The 21,233-nt window shown below is 38.8% G+C and overlaps 3 protein-coding genes across 4 annotated transcripts in view; 1 reads left to right on the forward strand and 2 right to left on the reverse strand.

Moving 5' to 3' along the window:
- The window catches only part of LOC108047695, a 108,287-nt gene that overhangs the window by 36,807 nt on the left and 50,247 nt on the right, over positions 1 to 21,233 (reverse strand).
- Positions 227 to 2,953, forward strand: LOC108043961 (myosin-9). Its single transcript, XM_044457541.1, has 6 exons — positions 227 to 305; positions 364 to 806; positions 1,223 to 1,917; positions 2,202 to 2,454; positions 2,513 to 2,768; positions 2,826 to 2,953. Exons 1-6 carry the CDS (start codon positions 236 to 238, stop codon positions 2,951 to 2,953), a joined length of 1,845 nt encoding a protein of 614 aa, XP_044313476.1. The 5' UTR covers positions 227 to 235.
- Positions 6,549 to 9,460, reverse strand: LOC108052381 (peritrophin-44). Of its 2 annotated transcripts, XR_001769645.2 has the most exons (3): positions 9,390 to 9,460; positions 7,847 to 9,337; positions 6,549 to 6,660 (listed from the first exon to the last, which is right to left on the reverse strand). XR_001769645.2 is itself a non-coding variant. In XM_017134765.2 (2 exons), the coding sequence occupies exons 1-2, from the start codon at positions 9,394 to 9,396 to the stop codon at positions 8,313 to 8,315; spliced, it is 1,032 nt and encodes a 343-aa protein (XP_016990254.2). In that variant the 5' UTR covers positions 9,397 to 9,460; the 3' UTR covers positions 7,620 to 8,312. The 2 variants fall into 2 exon arrangements, 1 of the variants encoding a protein (XP_016990254.2); XM_017134765.2 differs by lacking the exon at positions 6,549 to 6,660 and having other exon boundaries at positions 7,620 to 9,337.

Genomic DNA, 21,233 nt, shown 5'->3' on the forward strand with positions numbered 1-21,233 from the left:
CCATTTAATTATTAAAAAAATTATAAAACAATTATTTTTTTTAAATTGATATGTTATTTCGTTTTTATAAATATTATTTGATGTTTATAGATATTATTTTAAGTTGTTAGCAACCAACAGAGCGCATGGTTAACTTAATTGTTGCCACAACAACTGTGGTATCGATTTAACAACCAGTTCAGAGTGCATATTTTGTGATAGCCACTTTGAAAAGGTAAACCGCACAGATGAAGCCATGGAATCGGACAAGTTGAACGAATTGAACCGACAAATAAATGAGATTAAGAAGCGGATTTTACTGGCAGGTGTGAACCCAAGCCTTTGTAACTATTACAGCATTACTAACAAATGGAATCCTTACAGAGGGCCAAAAGACGGCTAATGCAGCCGAGTGGCAGAAGCAGAACCGCATCAACTGCGACACAATTGGCTCGTTGAAAAAGGACATCAAGGAGCTGACGGTGAAGGCGAGTCGATTGCGAAATCCGCTCCAGAGACCAGTGGTCATCAAGGAACCAACTGGAGAACCCCGGAGGGCGCAGAGCTGCACTCCCACCTTAATTGTGGGCAAGGCCACTTATCCTGTGGGGGCTAAAAATGCCGACGATGCCATTTTCCTCACTGATCTCAAGATTACCGAGAGTCGGAAGCAGATGGATTTGCTGCGGCATCGCTTCAAGTCCCGCCAGCAGCACTTCAGTAAACTGGTGGAGAAGTATCGCGGACTGCTGGCCAACAAGGAGGCTCAGAACCAGAACCTCGGGGAAAAACCCCCCGAAACACTCGAGGAGGATGCCAATAGGAAGGTGAGAAAGATACATCTTGAATAGTTTTTGGAAAAACTTCTAACTATGGCAGGGATTTTATTAAAGTACTATAATTAATAGTCTTAAAGGTTTTTGTTCTTTTTTAACAACTGCTTATTTGTATTCAAAATATTACAAGATCTTTAGTTAATTCAGTATACATGCGAACTAAGTTTCTACTTGATTTCAGTGGTAATTTTTTAAATCAAGAGTATCAATGTTTTGTTATTTAAAGCGTCTTAAAGATTTAAGAATATTTGTAGTTTGCGGTAAATAATAGGATATTAAGAACTCCAAAATCTAGACCGTAATGTTAGTGAAGAAGGGATTTCCGGACTTATTTCCCTTATGCAGAAACAGTATTTCTAATGATTAAATTTTTTTGTTCAAATACTAATCCCTAAATGGCCCTTCAGCTCGTTTGCCAGTTGGAGAACGAAATCCACCGCACCAACGTGCAGTGGATGGAGGCGGAGCACATCCGCAAGAAGTACCGCTCCATCGAGGCGTCCTTGATGACGGATGCAGAGCGATTCGAGCGGAGTCTGCGGGAACTGGAGGCATCTCTGAGTGACCAGAAGGCGGAGATCGAGCGACTGCAGCAGGTGCACAACGAGGCGGTCGAGATGCGGGATGCGGCCAAGGTGATCCTGCAGCGCCAGGAGCAGCAGGCCAATCTCTCACAGAAAACCAGGGAGCGACAGGCTCTCGATTTCCGCAAACAAGTGGAGGCGCGAAAACTGGAACTGGAGCGGATTGGGAGGAAACTCTTTGCCGAAACCAAGACTCTGGTCCATCAGGACAGCGTGGGCTCCAGTTCGGGTGACCAGCACACTGCCAAGACGGAGAACGGCGAGGAGGAGCCGGTGTCCCAACTGGAGAGCGTCACCAGCGATATGGAGTCCCTGTTCAAGCAGCTCATGGAGGCCTCCGGCGCCACCTCGCCCTTCGAGGTCTTCGAAAGATTCAGCGCCCAAAAGGAGTCCGCAGCACGTTTGAATTATTTGAGGAAGGCGGCCGAGGCGGAAAAGGCCAATCTGGAGGCGGAACGCGAGGCTCTGAGCAGCGAACTGGAGGCATCAAAGTTCTCAGACGTCAAGGAGAGTGAAGTGTGAGTGTCTTGAATGTTGTAGCGTCTTAAAGATATGAAGTACGATTTCGCATTATCTTAAAAACAATCGAAAATATGTTTTTTTTTGGTTGTTTTGTTCCGTTAATAAGCTTCAATAATGTTCAAGGTATGAAAGTGCAATTTGAATTAGCTTAATGATGCTTTAAAAAGTCAAATTTTAATCTCTATCTTTAAGTCGCCAAACGTTTAGACTAGTTTAGAAGCGTACATTCCGCGTTGGAATGCCATCTATGAAATAAAATTAAATTCACACTTCGTTCCAGAAACCAAGAGGTCATTGAACAAATCAAGAACAGCATTGCCGCCAAGGAGCAGGATCGCAAACTGGACACCGACGAGGCAGGCAAATCGATGGGGGTGTTAAAGTATCTTAAAGAACGCATCTGCGAGATGATCTTCAAGGTGCAGGAAGTGGACGAGAGCAACATCGAGATACCCGAACGAAAGCTCCATGTGAGCGTAGCCGAACTACCCAATTTTCTGACTCACACTGCCGAAGATGAGGATATGATAGAGGTGGGTAAATACAATTTTTATGGAATAAGAATTAACTTGACACATTTTGCTCCATTAGATACTCAAACTTAAGATCAAACGCTGCCAGGAACTGAGCAAATCGGAGGATGTGCCTCCGTTCGAGATACCCAAGTTGGACATAGTGGATGAGGAGGAGGAGGAGATGTACCAGGCGGAGCCGCCCAAGTCGCCATCCGCTCCCGAGGGCGAGAAACCGCAACCCATGCCTGTGTGCTACTACAATCTATTCGCAGGACGTGCTCAGCGCGCTGCAGGCACCTCCTCATCCTCTCCGGAACAGGCCCCAGCGGCGGGTAAGTTTGATATCCTATTTATATACTCAAACCATTTCACAAATATTTCACCAACAGTTGCCACCACAGACGATGACAATGAAGTGCCCTCCCGTAACTTCCTGAAGCGACAATCTGTGCTCATTGTCGATTCAAAATCCCGGCGAAAACCATTTAGACCTGCACCCGGAGCAAGACGCAAATAAGTCTGTTCAGATTTCATTATTTTATTTTATATACCTACTCAGTATAATAAATTATTATTTGCCTATCCACAGTTGTTCAGTTCAAATACTTTATGCTACAGTCTAAAACAAAGTTAAGCAAATGCAAAGGTAAACTAATATTTGAGACATTCGTTGTTGTGGTTTCTTTTCTTGTTTCTCAACTTTGACAAAATGTCTTCTGTTCAGAATGTTATGCTGCGGCAACTTTGACAACTTTCTAAGAACCTATTTTTAGTTTAGTTCCGAACTTGTTTCTCAAAATCTTGTTAACAGGGAGCAGCGGTAGCAAATTTTAAATATATACAGAAAGTGGTCACAAAATGAAATAAAGAAAAATAACTCTCGCAAGCACTAGAAGAATTATAAATAATAGAATGGAGTTACAAGAAATCCCATTTGTCCATCTATTCTTGTAGTTTATGTGCGCCACCATTTCAAGGCTAGAAAAAGCCAACAAAAATGCTCTGCAGTTACTTATTGCCTGGAGGCGATTTAATATCTGAGGCAGCATCCTCTGCATATTCGTTCTGCTTACTGCAGTTTCTGGATAAATGTCAGCAGCTTCAGTCAAACGACATAACAAATAGCTGTCCTGGCGATGCATCTACTGCAAAGACAACGACATCGCAGTGGGTAAACAGAATTTACTGCCCTGAGGAGGACGACTTGCAGGAGAGGATGCCTTGGACTAGGAGGACGACTTGGAGGTTGGGTGGGCTGGTGGCAAATGAAGTGCAAAACGGAACAAAGTGCGGACCGCGGCTGTTGCTGGCGAAATAACCTTTCAAAAATTGTTTACACCACTGGCTAACAGTGGAATAAATTCATTATATTTTACATGCTTTAGATTTAAAAAAAAAAAACAACCTTAACATTTATTACGAATTCCCGGCAGAACTGTCACCTTGGACAACAATTGTAACTAATTAATTTGCAGCAATTATTATAATTTGATGCTTTCATAATTTACAAAAAAAAACTCATTCAATCATGTTAAACATTAAAATATATTAATTGGGTATGCATTTGACTTATTTGTTTTAATAGCTTTAGTCCCTGACTCATTATAAAACATTTAATTGAGTTGATTGGTTTTCAGAAGCCGAATTATTAATTTGTAGTGGGCACTTTTAAATACATTTTAAAGAGATGGGAAATGTTTAAGGACTTTAAGGTCTGTGGTGAAACATTTTGTATAAAGAATGACCCTTTTCATCCCACAGTATCGCGAAGGATATTCCGCAGACCAGAATGGACGTTCTGGCTTTTCTAGTTAGCAACAATAAAGCGCACCAGCTGACGATGAACAATCAGGAGAAGGACTGCCGCAGAGGCAGCTGCAAACTTCGGTGGCGATGTGTAAACAAAGACGCCGATGATCCATTGCCGGGCCTGTTGCCGGAAGTCCACAACCAGGACGAAAAGGACGAGGCTGGGATCGGTGGGGGAGGGGGCGGGGTCCGTGTTGTGTGTGTCAACTAAATGTCAACGACGAGAGGACATAAACCACAGCAGACGCATACAAACAACAGCCCGGCAGTAAGATGGAAAATGTTAGATGAGTTGGGAAAGCCTTCGTTGGGCAACTCCTGCATTTCCAAAGAAGGTGGCCCGAGTCAACCAGTTGGAAAAACAAAAGCGTAGCCCATCGCCTCCAGCTAAATCCGGTGAGGAGGACGAACAATCTGCGGCAGTGGCAATGGCATTGGCCATGACTGCACTGAATAAGCCCGGCCAGAATCGAGGCTAAACTTGGGGGCTCGGCTTTGTGCGGTTTTCACTGCCATCTGAAGAAAACGCTTGACACTGGAATGTCGCGGCCTGCGGTTGAAGCCAGACCTCATTGAATTGCACTGGTTGGCCCCACCACATCGGTGGTTCACCCCACGGCTCTTTGTCCTTCGCTGGTTGCGGCCAAATTGTCCCCCTTAAATGAGTATGAATTATTTTTAAATGGGGAAAATGCGCATGAATACATGGGTAAAACAAAGAAAATTCCATGGAAATTGATTAAAACTGGCAGCCTGGTTGGAAATGGTTGATATTAAATGAGGTTTAAACATCATTTTGTGAGATAAAATTAATCTCAGTTTTCTGCATTGATAGCGCACTGATAAGCTCATGCAAATGTCGCTGATCCATGTTCATAATAATAATTTAAATGATAACAAATTATTTTTTTTTATTAGATTATTATTTAAATAATACCTAATTTAGAACATAAAGTGCTTACAAATATGGCTATCGACTTGACAATTGACAAAAATTTTCAAATATAAAAAGCAATTAAACACAATTCAATCATGTATTGGTTATTGGCTTTAATTACCATAAACTTTCCTTATATACTTTGTTTTTTTTTATATTTTGCTTAGCTGATATAAGGAAAAATCTAAATAATCTATTAAATTGACTGTTGAATATCGTTTAGGATTCCTTAAAATAAATGAAAGCTTAAGAATAAATTGAAAGCTTATCCGGCGGTAGAAACCCTCTTCAAAATACATGTACTCCTCTACATCGAAGTGCCAAAAAAGTTCATAAAAATCTATGAGAGATCTGCCATTTAGTACCCCATCAAAACTTCACTCTCATTGAAATTAATTTCTGAGATAGGCAGAGATAAATGTAAGTGCGGAGTTAGATGGAAGATAACATAAATACCGTCATTACATTTCTCAGTCTCTTTCAGACGTCATTCTCCGTTTTATCCCATGTTCAGCCGAAGAAAACGTTTTCGCGGCTTTGGAGTCTGGGCAACTTTCTTTTGCCATTTACTCTCGCTGCTCTTCAGTGGGGCACAAAGCCGAAAAGTCCTCTACAGCAATTACTAAACTCTAATCCCCGGAGTGCGCCATCGGGTAATCCCCGAACCACAATTGAGGGCGAAGATCTTAAAGGGAATTAGCTAATTAAAGGTAAGTGATGGCGGAACCAAAACGGCTTAATGCCCTGAGCCGGCTACATCGTGTGTAATTGGATAGTCACGACTTTTATCCTGCCATTAATTCCCCCTGCCATCAATCCACCCCCCCCCACTCCAGCCCCAGCCACGCCTACTTTTAAGGCAATTAAGCGATTCAATCTCTTGCCACGACCGTTAATCAAACGCCCATCGATTCGCAAGACAACGCCACTAATTTTAAGCCCATCGACTAAAGGTGGGCGTGGCCGGGACGCCATGAAAACCGCAAACAATAAATTTGAATTTCTGCTACCGCCGCGGAAGACTTTTTAACTGTGCACAAACTACGGCGGAAAAACATCAATTTTCGGGTAAGGGCATACAGAAAAAAATGTTAATAAATTGAACTTAAGTTCGGTGGCTTTTCAATGCCAAAAATCGTAGTTATACAATTTATTAGAATATATATAAATATCATTATATTTATTTTTATATTTTTATCATTATATATCCAAAGTTTTTGAGTTGTGAATATGTGATTAAATCTTTAAAAAACACTTTAACTTTAGTAGGTAATTTATAAAAAGAACAAAAAAAACAAAATAGTACAAGTTTTAATTCCGTGTTTGAACTAATATGAATATATATTTTCTCTCTGTGTATGTGGGTGTGCGCTTGACAGTGTGGTAAATAAATGAGCGGATACGGAAACGGTTTGGGAGATGTCGGGCTTTCCCTCTCGCTCGCTCTGTGAATGTGTCCCTGTCGTTGGGTCGCCACTCTGCGAATGATAAATAACGTAATTTCTTTACAACTTTTCATTCAAATTTTCGCTACTTTTAACCGCACTCCGGGCTGGGATCCCAGCCTGTTGTTAAGTAAAATAAATTGCGATTCCGTGTAATAAAAGTCAATCATAATAATTCAATGACGCGACGTATTGTTGTGCCACGTCATTGGGCTGCCTGCAGCCATTGCCTCCCCTCCGAAAACACCCACATATTCAATGGCGTTTACTGCGCCACCCACTCACCCACCCACTGGGCTTTCATAAATACAGCTCTCTCTGAGGAATACTTGAATTTTTCGTTGATTCATTTGATTTTCTGGCAGAAAAACTTCAACTGAAAGATGTCTCCTGCTGAAGCTGATTCTTCACTTGAGCATGACTGAATGGAAAAACAAAAACAGCACTTACAATAATTAGCAATCATTAGTCAAATTATCAATCACTTGTCAACAGTTTAAAATACTATTAAAAAAAAATTATTTTTCTTCAACAATTTGGTTTTAAACGTCAACTTTGATTGCGAAAATTATTAATTAATCTGCTGGTAGCCATTTACTCATTTTCTTTTTGCAAAATGTAAGCATAAAGCTATTTGGTAGTTTGAATTCCGGTATGAAGAAATTCCTTAAGATTCTCTGTTTTTTTCTTTTTACCAGACAGACTTAAATTGTGGAATGCAAAAAAATGCTAAACATAAATCTTATCCAGACTTTGTTATTCGTTTTTGTTTTCGTTTCAAGCTCATGCTTTTTCTTGAGAAAGTATCCAATGATTAAAGAAGAAGGAAAAGGGTGTGGTTCTTGGTGCAGACAATTTCCATGAAGCATGAACAATTAATTACGGAGCTATCGATTGATGTTTACAGAAAAGAGCATAAACTCGTGATAGATTGTCCCCAGATACCTTTTAAATTGTTTTCTTTCTCGAAGAAAAATGTACTTATGGTCTTAATTGAATTTGTTTTTTTAGAAATATAAATAAATATTGCTTTTAAATTAAAAACACAATTGTCTTTATTTTAATTTAGAATAAAAGCAAAATCATTTTGATATATACGACTACAAAAACAGAATTCCAGAGCTAGAGACCTTTTCAATTGTAAACGCATTCATTTTATCTTATAGCATGAAATTAGTATATGAATTTGGTTCCGACTATATTTTAACTTAGTTTATACCTTTCTATATTGTCCTTTTTCCACCTCGCGATCTTGTTTTTTGGGGAATATTCTGGTGTCGTAAAGGCCAATTGTTTGTGCTGATCTTAGTCGGAAAACAAATAGTAAACTTCTCTAGAAACGAGCTGTGAACTTTTAGTATATCCAAATTGAAAACATTAATATCATTACGTGGATTGAGAAATAAACCAAAGTACTTTTGAGATATACGATTCCAAAACATAATTCAAGATGAAAAGGTCGGGGCCACTTTTTTCCTTATTTTAGTAAATTTTGGATGAAAACGAGCTTTAAACTGTTAAATATCTAGATTTATTTTAGTTTAAGTGCATCCAAAACCCCTTTGCATAAGTTATTAGAATTTATTTTGTCACACTTAACTAAATTTACTGTTAGTAATTAGTATTTAAATATATGGATATTACCGAATTCAAATTGATAACATTTTGGGAAGCCATTCCTTTCTTTATCCGTCCATGTAGCAGACCCTGTGATTGGGAAATTCATCGGTGCAGTGTTGCGTAATTTCGTTGAAGTAGGGAAAGTCTTCTGGGCACTCCTGCGATTTTATCGAGCGATAACCCTGGCAGATCGTGTATTCCCGGCAGCCCGTATTTATGGCTGTCATTTTTACCTGGTTCACATTGCCGCAGCGATCGTAGGAGCAGCTATTGTCCTTCGGCGAACCACACCGCTGGCTCCACCACTCGAAGTGTTGTCCCCAGGGACAGCTGCTCCACTGACCCTTGTCAAATCGGGAGGTGCATGTGTAGTACCCGTAGCAGGTCAGCAAATCCGAAATGAGCTGCACTCCGGACCGATCCTCCTGGTAGTATTTCGAGCACATATGAAAATCCGAGGCTAGAGGCGTCACCAGGGGAGTCTCTTCATCATTGTGGCAGTTATTTGGTCGCCAGGATTGGCATTTACCCGTTTTTCGGTTAAAATATCGACCACTGGAGCAGTTTAGCTGGATGCCAAATCCATTGTAGCATTTGAAATAATTTCGACAGGTCTTGGAATCTCCAACGAACGAACCGTCTACCATATATGAGCAGATGTTGTCCTGTGGACAACCGGAGATCTCCTCCAGACATTTTTGATGCTTGTTACTGAACACCTGACCCTCAGCACAGTAACTCCAAATGGGATTATTAATGTTGTCGCACTCAACGAATCTCCTGCAATTTGCTGGATCGGCGACCAAATCCCCTGGCTCAAGCTCGGAGCAAATCTCCGAGAGATGGGAATGACACATCGCCTCCGATGCTGGTTTGCAGGTTCCATCCCGGAAATTGTACAGTAATCCTTCGGTGCAAGTACGCTGCTCGATGAGTTTGTTGTTCTGGCAATATCCCCAGGCCTGGCAATCACTTGGGTCTCCAATGTAACCCTTTCCAGCCCAGAACTTGCACTTCTCCTCCATCGAAAATGCTCGGATTTCGGCCAGGAAGGCGAAAAGTATACCCAAGTGGAAGGCGCATTGCTGAACTACGGTGAGCTATCTTTAGTCTCAGACCAATCATCATTCTGCTGTTAGTACCTCTCATTTTGGTCAGACCACCACCTCTTCCGGAACTCAACGAATTGAACTCGTTTCCCAATCTATGCCGATATTTAAGTACGGAAAGCTATCTTGCGTTTTTGTGTCACAGCCTGTTTGTAGATACCAGAACAAGGTGATAAGAAAAACGTATTTCTACAATGAAATTAGAAATGTTTTGCGTGAGTGACACGCGGATAAGACAGTATCGGAGACAGAATGGAGTGCTGGAAACATTCTTCTCAAATCACATTGGGGAAAGCCTTCAAAGCTCTTGTACTTTGATTAAGTCTGAAATAACTTATTTGCTAACACACCAGATATTTATATATTCATTAATAAATATTTATAACACACACTTTTAAGAAGAAGAAACATTCAATAGCTTTGAAAATATTCCAAAAAACTATGTTACTAAGACCTTTGGTTTAACTTTTCCAGAAGATGCGCCACCTTAAATATTTTCAAAACAGGATTTTCACTATTAATTTTTCTTCCTACATAGAACAAATAAGTGGCATATTCTGCAACGCCTTTGATGCGAAATTCTGCAAAAATGCTGATATAAACTTGCAAGTAAATGAAGAATAAATACGCTATGAAAAATGTAAGGGAATGAACCAAGAAAAATATTTTCGTTTTCTCGATTGGGAGTTTAAGCCTTCAGTTTATAAAAGTTTTGGACGAGAGCTAAGAATTTACTTATTTTTGATTTAAAATTATTTTATTCATTTTTGTATCTTTGACAATATTTTAATTTTTGTTGGGAAAGTCTTACCAGTTCATGCACAGTGTAATGCAAAGGGAAATTTGCTTATCCAAATACGTTTATCGGAAAATATGAGACGCATGCATATAGATAAGCTCAAATGTGTGCTAGCGCGATTGTGCTTTTCCGTGTCCTTTGCATTGTTAGCGCAGTTCCTGCTTGAAATCGGGGATCTAGGGAGGAGGAGGGAGGGACTAGAAAGGACTTGGAAGGACTCAGAAAGAGACGGTGCCTCAGTGGCTTGTCGCAATATAAACTGCTTAGCATAGATTGGGTGCACTTATTGACATTTTATGCTTAAGGACATGCTTAATATCCATAACGTGCTATCCCAGCAGCTCAGCCACCGCGCCATCTAAGCCCTCGTCTCCAATGTCGGTACAGTGGCATAATTGGAACATAGATTTTAAATTTAAAGTGCTTTTTTTATTATCTAAGGAATGGTAAAACCCATTTTTAAACTGATTAGATTAAACACTTTTTAAAAACAAAGGTTTTAAGTTTCTGTTTCCAGTAAGAAACTACCAACATAAAAAGAAAACATTTTCAAGAAAGGTAAGTATCAAGGTAAGTATGACACAGAATTGTTTATTTAAAATTCAATTTTTCTAGAATCTCTAAAATACAAAATTATTTATTAAGAGCACGCGGATTATCAAAGGTTTTCTTTTCACACAAAGAAAAACAAATAATTTATAAAATTTGAAGGGAATTGAAAGAATTTAAAATTCCACAGTAAAAGAGGGAAAAGAAACCTGCTAAGCGAAGGATAACGAAACAGTTGCCATCAGCGGATGCTGTCTAGGGGCATAGACATATCTATGGGTACTCTTAAATGCAAATGGCTGGGAGCCCGGTGCCCCCGCCCCTTCCCCTGTTTCTGCCCCTTTGGCTCTTACCACTTCCGGAGCTCAAGGCCGCTGGTCCCAGTGGCGGCGCCGCCCGCTTCCGTTTCCCCCTTCCTTCCGCAGGACATTTACGCTGCTCATCAGCAGCACTGTCGATGTGGAGACCATCTGGCGGCCAACTACTGGCCCGTAATTTTCTTTTCAATCAGTGGCTGGCTGCCTATCCCCGGGGGCAAGGGTGAGACCCCCTATTTCCTCCGTCCGCCTACACTTACAATGGCAAATTGTGCGACTGTGACTTTCTTCGAGCACTGGATACGTTTAAGAGTGTGCACAGGAAAAACTAATGTCTATTAAGGCACGTATTCTCGTTTTAATGGTAAGCTAAAACGATTAAGCTGTACATTTCTGTACGGTTTCTAAGTTGAAAACCGCCAAGAATGCATTACAGAGATATTTAATTTCTACAAAATATATATAAGTCTTTTTATGACTAAATAAGGATAAACACGCGAAATATTGTAAAGTGCCTGAATCTAAATGCATTAGTTCTATTCGATTAATAAACATTTGACACATTTTTCCAAATCCGCTTAAACTTAATTTTCCTGCAATCGTCCAAGTTTTTAAGGTACACCATATATTATTTTAAGGGCTGCATTGTGAAAAATAAATATGTTAAGTTTTCTCAAGAAATATAATATAAATATATTTAAAACCTTTTTGTACACGCCACTTAAGTGTTTTGTGTACTAAATACTTTAAAAACTAATTATTTTCTCTGTATAAGTTTGTGTGTAATGCCTGTTTGGGATTTCTTTCTTCTGCCGAGAGTCCGCCTATCTGTCCAGCCAATTTCCACCACCCTGTTTTCCCTGCCTGAGTGCTGGATTTTTGTGGCCTTTTCCGGGCGCTCTTTGTAATTTTCCCCACATGTTCTCGGCTTGAATATTTTATGGGCTTAAGTACTTTCAGTTAGAGCCTTTGCCTGGCCTTGTGCGTTTTGCACCTTGCACCTCGTACCCCGTACATAAATTCATTAGGTTAGTTTGCTCTTCGCTCCTGGTCATTGTTTGCTGCTTGTCGGGCAAGGAGATCTACTTGTTGAGAGTTTGCTCCATTAACATACCTGCAATGATAAGAGGCAGGATAAAAGTCAGCATGGGGCAACTGGATGGTGTCGGAGCCTTTGACTGGCCTTTGTTAACTTCTTTCTATTTTCCCCTTTGCATATATCGATTTTAACGGACTTTGGCTTTTTGTAGCTTAGCTTTAACAATGGCTTTTATACAAAGGCATCATGATAATATATAACCTTCATTTATATATTATTATATTGTATTTGCCGCCAGTTTGTTAAACAAAGAACACCAAATTAGCTTTACAAAAAATCCCATTAAATCGTCCATGCACAAAGATTCAGAAATAAAACAAAAAAAGCTAAATAAAAGCCTTTAAATATTATTTATTCAATGTTGAAGCTGCCGCCATTTTAATAACCTCTAATTGTCCTTTTAAAAAACGCCATTAAATCTCAGTAAATGTTTCCATAAATGTGGTTGATTTATGCGAACAACAAATGTTAATTAATCGTTGGTGAAGAAAGCTTCAGAAATAAAAGAAAACAACATCAAATTTTATTAAATATTATTAAATTGTTAATGTTTTTATGCTTCACGCTGTGTATCTAATCGCAGCATACATTAAACTTTTCAAATAGAATTTATATTCTACTATAAACCTCAGAAAATGTGGAAAAGAAACGTGAAACATTTTGTGATAGCAACTTCTGGGGCCAGCGAAACATCTTCAGCTCAAGGCGCCACTTTGGGCAACAAGGAAAATGAGCTCCGGCAAAGTCAGCAGGTCAAGGATTAACACGCTCTCCCCACCTTGCTCATATAACTCATTTTAATTAGGTTAAATATGCAATGGAAAACTGAAAAGTGCCGAGCGAAGCAAGGCGAGGGAAAAAGGAAAAGGCCAGACCGTTCAGGCAAGACACAAACGCCGCTCTTTTGGCCCGTGAAAACGCCGAGATTCCGGAAAAGCGTTCGTGGGGGAGGTGGGTGGCGTTCGTGAGCGGCAACCAGCTCAATGAGATGCAAAGGACGATAAACAAGTCCGCCAGCGCCGAGGATGCTCCGCCGGCGAAATAAGGTTACGGGTCCTCGACTCAAACGCAAAGGCGAAGCCACGGCGCTCGGCGGAAAAAGGCTCAAGGAAAACTGCTACACGGCCAACGGCAGCCACCAAGTCATATTTCTCCTGACCAAAACGAAAAGCCAAACAAACACGGAGGAAACACCCGGACCCGGACAAGCTAAAAATAAGAATTATGTTGGCTTCGCCTCGAGTCGATGGAGGGCGCGAGAAGAGGTTCGGGGTGTGGCACGTACTTGGAGTATTTTGCCAAAATTAAAATTTATGAACAGATAAAAAAGCGTTAATGGCCACTCGTAAAGGTCACGACTGGACGGGCACACTGGGTCGAGCTAACTAAAACAAGTTCATTACAAATGATAAGCTTTTCTTAGCATCACATTGTTTTTAAAAAAAAATAAAATAAATTTAAGGCAACAGTCTATTAAGTAAACTTAGCTTAATTATTTTAACTCCATACATTTTTTACCGAAATACTACTTCTTTAATAAATTGTTTGATTTTTTAGTTTTGTTTAAATAAAAATTTTTAAAGTATATATAAGCAAAAAGGGAATTAATGGTATTGTTATTAATTTCTTAATAACTTATATTGATCGAAGAAATATATACATTTCTGAATAGCATTGCACAATACTCTAACACTGAATATATATGCTCGATCTCAACTAGATTCGAGTTCTTAACGCTCACACGGATCAAAGATTTATATACTTTATTGGGTCAGAAATGCTGTTTTCGGCATGTTACATAATTTTAAACGAATGAAAGGAAAGGGTAAAATAGGTTAATTTCTTCGGAATATGGATACTCAATAAATATATAATTATACAAAAAGAAATTTATTTTTTTTAATTTTATAATTATTTTATAATTTTATTGACGGCTTGCATTGCACACATTTTTGTATATTTAGACAGTAGTTTTCAAAAGTCAACCCACTGTGGCTTTGGGGTGTTGGTGTGGAACAGCTTTCACCGCCAGTGGAAAATGGAGCAGAGTGGACGCAGCACGCGAAGTGGACGTGGTTGCGAGGAAACCACAGCGAGGCAACGACAGTGACCAGCTATAAACGTTGCAATTTTATTGCACAGTCTTACAAAATTCTAGGTGCCTCTCTCAAGGTCCAGATGGGCACCAAAGTGCTCCGCCTGCCATTTGATGGTGGGTGGGACAGACACTATAAGGGGCCTTGTAGGAGTGGGCACTTTGGCAGAAGCCACGTGTTGACTTAGCGTGGCGCCACCTGGGGAGAGGTTCAGGCAATATAGCCATAAGTTAGCAGGGTCAAAGTGCATGGGTGGTCGCACAACAAGACAATGGGATATATATAGTACTTAAGGTCATACATTGCCCAATTCTTGTATTGCGCACGTATCTGCCACTGAGTTATTCGACCCTGCAGCAGGCATGTATTTTTCGGCTTTAAATCTTTAAATAGATGGATTGAAATGTGATAACAACAAATCAAAGTTTACTCTAAAAAGAAATGGGCAATACCATGAAATAAAAGGATTCTTATGTAACTATTGAATGAACTTCACAATCGAATTCAAATTTTTTTTATATTGATAAAAATAACTTTTATGAAAAGAATACAAGTTAATATCTTAAAGGCTTTTAAAACGAGGCGGATAAGCTATTTTCGCAACCAGACTAAACCTCTTTGGTAAGTTTTAACTTTAGAATTTTATTTAATTTTGTCCTATTTTTTTGAAAACTTTTTGGATATATGGTTATGCTCTATTTAGTTGAGTTATTATGCCATAGAAAGGTTTCAATGTACCTACCAATGCAACTCTATATTAACATTTGTGCAAAGCAAATTCTAGTAAAACATTCCAAAGGGAAAACCCGAGCAGGTCTCTAAATGTTTTCCTTTTTAAAAGCAGCCTAGTAAGTTCTCCATTTGGGATATCATTCACTTGGACTGAGCCTCCATAATTCAACACCGTGGGACAGATGTCGAGCTGTCGGGCACACAGTACATGTTGTCATTGCTCCAGCGATTGCTCGGCCTGTGAGTGCGGGTGTTCAAGGCTTCAAAGTCGCATTTCTCGCTCTTGAAACAATGTCGAGTCGTTGACAACGTCCTGAAGTGCACCTTCGCACACTCCCCAGATGCTTTGTGCCACGGCCACGCCTGCCAACTCAACAACGCTAATGGCATTCGCCGGTTGTTGCTGCCGCTGACATTACTCTGATGTTGCTGCCGTTACTTCTATTGCTGCTGTTGGTGCTGCACTTTTAGAAATAATTGAAATAAAAACCACTTTTCCTGCAGTTTAAAGGAATGTTCGAAAATTTCTAAAAAATACTTAGGTACTTTGAAACAGATACAATTTTGTGTTCTAAGAAACCTTCCCTTAAACATTCTAAAATGGAAAACAAAACTTGATGAATTTTTTTGTATTTTTTCATGAAAACTATTGCTTAAATTTTATATTCAAACTATTGGGATTGTATAAGGTATATATGTATTTTTGCAGTATGGTTTTTATTTAAATCAAAGAGTTGTTAAAATGGTAAAAAAAAAATGTTAATAACAATAAAAGAATATTAAGAATAATACGAATATTATTTGGCTATTTTCGATAATTGGAAAAATGATTTTATATAAGAATAAAATATTTTAAAAACGATAGCTCAACCAACATTTAGTAAGTGATTAATATTTCCTTTTTTCTGTATCTTCCATTTCTAGAAAACTAATTTAAACTGAAACAAAAAAACGTATATATTTTACTCTGTCCTTTAAAAAGTCTATATATGGCTTTAAGAAACCAAAAATAATTTGTAAAGTTATAGAAAAAATGTTGTTCTGAGTGTTCTTCACGTCCTCAGCAGCTTTCCCTTTTTCCCAGTCACGCGCGGGAAAAGGGCCCGAAAGGAAAGCCATGGGCAGCGGCGGTGGCAGCCACTTTGGCCAGATGCAAATACGCGTGAGTGGCGCCTGGGTCAACTTTTCACCGGGAAAGGGGTTGCCGAGATGGGTTTTCGCCTTGTTCTCCGGGCGGTCGTGATGTTTGTGGCGTTTAACGACCTTTTAAATGTGAGTCTAATTATGTTTACGTGCTGCCCCGTGCGACACCCAAAACTTAAGGATGGATGGCTAAATTGCCAGCGGAATGGCTGAAATGGGTAAGTCGGCTAGGAGGCGTGGGCGGGTTGGCTTTGCACAAATCCATTTGCTCACAACTTGTTAATAATGCGAGTTTACGGTCACTCGTCCCCACGTGACCTGTCCTCGGCGAAGGTATTGTTTTAATTTTTAATTGGATGTGGACCCAAGTGGTCAAAAAAACATAACCTTTATTGGCACCATCCTTTCTGTTTGAAAATTCCGGGTCTCCGGGAACTGTCTTTATACTTTCCTTTCCTTGTCCAAAAAGTTTACTTATAATATATTAATTGGTGTTTTTTAATTGCTCTCTTTTAAGGAATTTTACATAATCCTTTTCTTGTTAAGATCCAAGAAAATGTTGAAAATTAAAATGAGTGTGTTTATTTATTAGCTTTCTTTTCAAGTAGTTAACCCAGATCTTCTAACCAAAATTACTCCTAATAAATATTCTTTTTTAAAATGCTCTGCATTGACAATTTATTTGTAATAAATAATACATTTATTTTCGTTTACTTACTAACAAAATCAATAGGTCAAATCCATCCATTTAATTTAAATAATTTAACCTAAATGTTAATTCTTAAGAATTTCAGGAGAGCCCTTTTCATTTATAATTTTTTGGAGCACCAATAAACAATTTTCGCTTGGTCAGACAAGATGAACGTATATTCCCCAAGGACTTGCCTTTCTTCTTGTCCAATGAACTAAGCAAAGCGCTATCAAATTATGTTGAGGGTCGAAAAATCCTTCACAGGATCCCTTGACCCTCTTGCTATTTTACCTTGGCGTCGTCAAGGAAAATACCAGCGCTGACCTGATATTAATTTCTTATTTTTAAAAGGGCCCTCCCATTTCGCAAAAAAAAGGGGCCTGGGGGATTTTCTCAATATCGTGACGCATTTTAAAATAATTTCCCATATTGCCACGTTGTGTAAATTAATAATCTGCATATCGAGGGGGAGGTCTGCAGCCTTTTTGCAATGAGATGAAGTACACAAATACAAAGGAAAGCCCGCTTGAATTATTCATAAATTGAGGACGGTTGGGGCGTAATATTGCTTTTTAATAACCACCGACTGGGGCGTTGGCGCACTGCCGATGAAATCGAATCCTTTCCTTTATGCCCTCCACGAAATGCATATATCTCATGTCCTTGCCGCCGGTATACGCCCTCTTTTATGGGCTTTCGCCGAAAATTCAAGCGTGAATTGTGGGTCTGCCAATATGGGAATGAAACGATTCCACTGCGTTTATTGCATCGCCCGCAACAAAATGTTTTATTCGCCAGACAATAAACCATAAATGCGAACATGAAACAGGATCCGCCAAATCTGTGCTGGCATAAAGTGAAAACAGCTGGAAGGATGCTGCCGGCATATATTTCATTCATTTTCTCCGCGGGTAATTAGAGATTCACGTTTAATGGGGCGCATTAAGTTTATTGGCTCATCTTGTTCAGCTTTCTTCAGATTCCGGACAAAGTTAAATGCAAATGCCAAAACATTTCATGTTTATGTGAGCAATTAACAAAATGATCCGAGTGCTTGCATTTCTCTAAAAGCTAATTTGAATTTGACAAGCATGTTTTGACAAACCACTTTTGTCAACCTTCGTTAAAATATTTAAATCGCAAAACATTGCAGGCTTGAAAGCTTATTTATAACATCACTTTAGTTAAGGCCGAAGGCTATATTATGTTTTTCTTAACATGTTAAATTTTATTCATATTGCAGTGTCTTTGAAATTAGCAAGATTTTTCATCATTCAAAAATGTTATACAAACTTAAAAAAGATCTTTATAAAGAAGATAATTGTTCTAATTAATAGCTTTAATCAAAGAAAAAATTGGTTAATTATTAAAAAAGTCCTTTTGTCATCAAACATCCAAAAAAAGTTTTCTTTATCTAATTCGCAATGCTAATGTTTTTTGATTTTAATTAGATTTATTGGTTAAAATCTCCTTAATGTGATATATTTTGTGTAAAATCCGTGCTCCTTTTGTAGTAATACCATCAAACAGATGGCTTCAACAAGCCGGAGTGGAAGTCCTCGAAGTAAAGGCGGTACTCTAATGAGGGAAACTCATTTGGGTAAAAGCACAAAGCAAAGCATTCCGCCCATTAAGAGGCATAATAATAAATACTTATCACCGGAGGAGCCTAGCGGGGAGTCGAGAGGGAAAAACGCAGCAAACATATTGTCGACGCACCACCGCCCACAAACCACCCAACCACCCACTTTCAACCCACCATCCAACCCACCCGCTTTCCCACTTTTCTCCCGGAGAGCACAGATGTGTGGCAGCAAATGCCGTAAAACAAATGTAAAGTGAAATTGCTTTCGCTGTTGGCAGCAAACAACGACCGCGCCCACCGACCTGTTCGCCTACGCCCCCAAAAGATGAATGAATTTCTGACAGTGTTGTCGTATGCGTGTTTATGCACCGAGAAATAATATTTGACAACAATTAGCATTTTGCTATCGGAAATATAGTTTCCCTTTTGTATCAGACATTTGCATTTTTACCTTCGCTTCTGAAATTATTATTTCCTTTTTTGTGTAAACACAAAAAAAACGTATTATTGAAATTGAATTGTAGACTTATATGCTCTTCTGTGACAAAAATTTGTAAAATTTGTCTGAGAAATAGACGTAACTGTAGTTATCTACCTAAATAAAAGATAGCTTCATTCTTTACCAGAACCAAAAAGTATTTTTAGTAAGCTTTATATTTAAAAAAGAATTATAAATTTATTTTCAGCAAAACAATTTTTTTAATCATTTTAGGACAAATTAATGATACTTATACTGTTAAGATAAATGGCAATGGTTTTGAAATGTAATTGTAACTATGATTTTTCTCCCTGTGTAACCATGCATATGTGTGCGTGTCGACAGACGGATGCGGAAACGGATGTGAAAAGTGCAGTCATAAATGTGCCGCCGCCCTTTCAGTAAGACGTTAATAATTGTCGACCAAAGGCACTGCGGTGGGGTGGGTGGTGGTTGGGTGGTTTTATGTTTGGTAAAAAACATATTTCGTAGCTTTGCGGCCCTCTGAAGCTGCCTTGCCAACGAAAAGGAGATGAAATTTTCAAATTCGCGCATTTTCTTTCCACTTTATGGTATTTCTCCTTGCTCTTCGGCATCCCACGGGCGTGGCTTTATAATTATGACAAATGCTAAAATATGGCATGTGTGTGCACACATATTTGACTCACTGTTTGTCGTTGGGGGATTTAGGATTTTTTACTTTGCTTCTTTCTACGGCGGATCAGAGTTAAGCCCCACAGTAAACATAAAAATCCCCATGAAATCTGCATCCACCCTAAACTACTAAATCAAAATTCAGTATCGCGTGGAGGGAAAAAACTAATTTTAAAATGTTTTGTTATTCACTGTTTTCCTGTTTTTAGCAAACTAAATTTTCGACCAATTTAAAAGTAGATTTATGTAACTCTTAGGTAAGAAAATTAAATAATTTTTCGGGTACAGCTTGCATTGCTATCAGATTTATTCAGGTTACATTAAGATGTGATTGTTTCAAAATAAAGAAAAATGTAATTATTCTTTCAATTTAGGTTTCCTGTTTTCTTTTAAGTTATCCGTATTTATTATTCCATTTCTGACCCAGCTTTTCATGTAAGTAAAAGATGTGCTGCATCCTTTGGGCTTGTCAATCATTCCTTTTCTATATTGACATACCGATCGGATGTTGATGGCCGGATATCAATTTCCATGGCTTCAACGAATAGATTTATGAATTTCGCATTTGCTTGCTTACTGTTTCTGACTTGGCTGCAATGAAACTTTGCTCTCAGGCATAATAAATTTGCCGTGTCTGAATGTAAAACTTGTGCACAGTTCAATATTTTCCAATTACATGCACGTGTCCCTTGGCACTTGGCTCGATGTTCTGGAAACTCCCCCTTTTCCACTCACAAACGCACACTCGGCATGTGGGATCTCTGTGTGAGAGCTCGGCAATGAAATACAAACTTTAAATTGAATTTTTGCGGTTTGTCATTGTTCACATCCGGATCCATGCATCTCCCATCAAAACGCGACCCGGTCTAGGGATGTACATCGACTATACGGGTACATCCCGTAAATCGAAATAATTTGTATATATTATTAAACTTTAAATATCAAATTAAATTCTGGAAATATATCGCTTAGAAACTTCCATCTTATTTGAAATCATATAATATCTGGGAATATTTAATTTAACTTATTCGTTATAAATATAATATTTAGTTTCTTAGGTTAGGATCAGTAAACATTATTTTGTTTTAGAATGATGAAGGAAATCCTATTATTTCATACCAAAAATAGAACCTTGTAACGATAAGAACAAATTAACTTATCATAGAAAAATTAAACTGACATTTAAAAGATTATTTGTTATTATTTGGGAAATCACATGAATACCAATACCATTTAGAAACATCGATATTTTTGCCATCGCTATTTCCAGTCCCCATTATAAACGGCCACTTTTGTTCGTGAAAATGCGTTTCTAATTCAATTTGCTGTCAACGTGGTGTCCAAAAAAAACCGCCAACGCCAGTTGCATTTTCAGTGGGCAAAAATCGTGTGGGCGGGGCATGTTAGCATTGCTATCCGCCCCCGATGACTAACTTTTTGCGGTTTGGAAAATTATTTTGCTGTAAGTGATATCTTTTAATTTGCGGAAATTGCGCCACGAATTGTTGCCGCTGTCACAAGGGGCAGCCTTTAAAAGCCATCGACATTGGCATGGCTGCTGGAATATGTTTGCATTAAGCGGATTGCGAAAACGAATCAAATAATGAATGGGTCCTCGCGGTCCTCGCCTCCCTTGTTTGGTCATGTAATGCGATTGCCGTAATGCAATGTAAGCGAAACAATAGAAATTTAATTAGAATTTCAAGTTATCTAATTAACCCTCCGGTTTACGGA

This window comes from Drosophila rhopaloa, unplaced genomic scaffold, assembly GCF_018152115.1.
Source record: "Drosophila rhopaloa isolate 14029-0021.01 unplaced genomic scaffold, ASM1815211v1 contig_163, whole genome shotgun sequence".
NCBI classification, from domain to species: domain Eukaryota; kingdom Metazoa; phylum Arthropoda; class Insecta; order Diptera; family Drosophilidae; genus Drosophila; species Drosophila rhopaloa.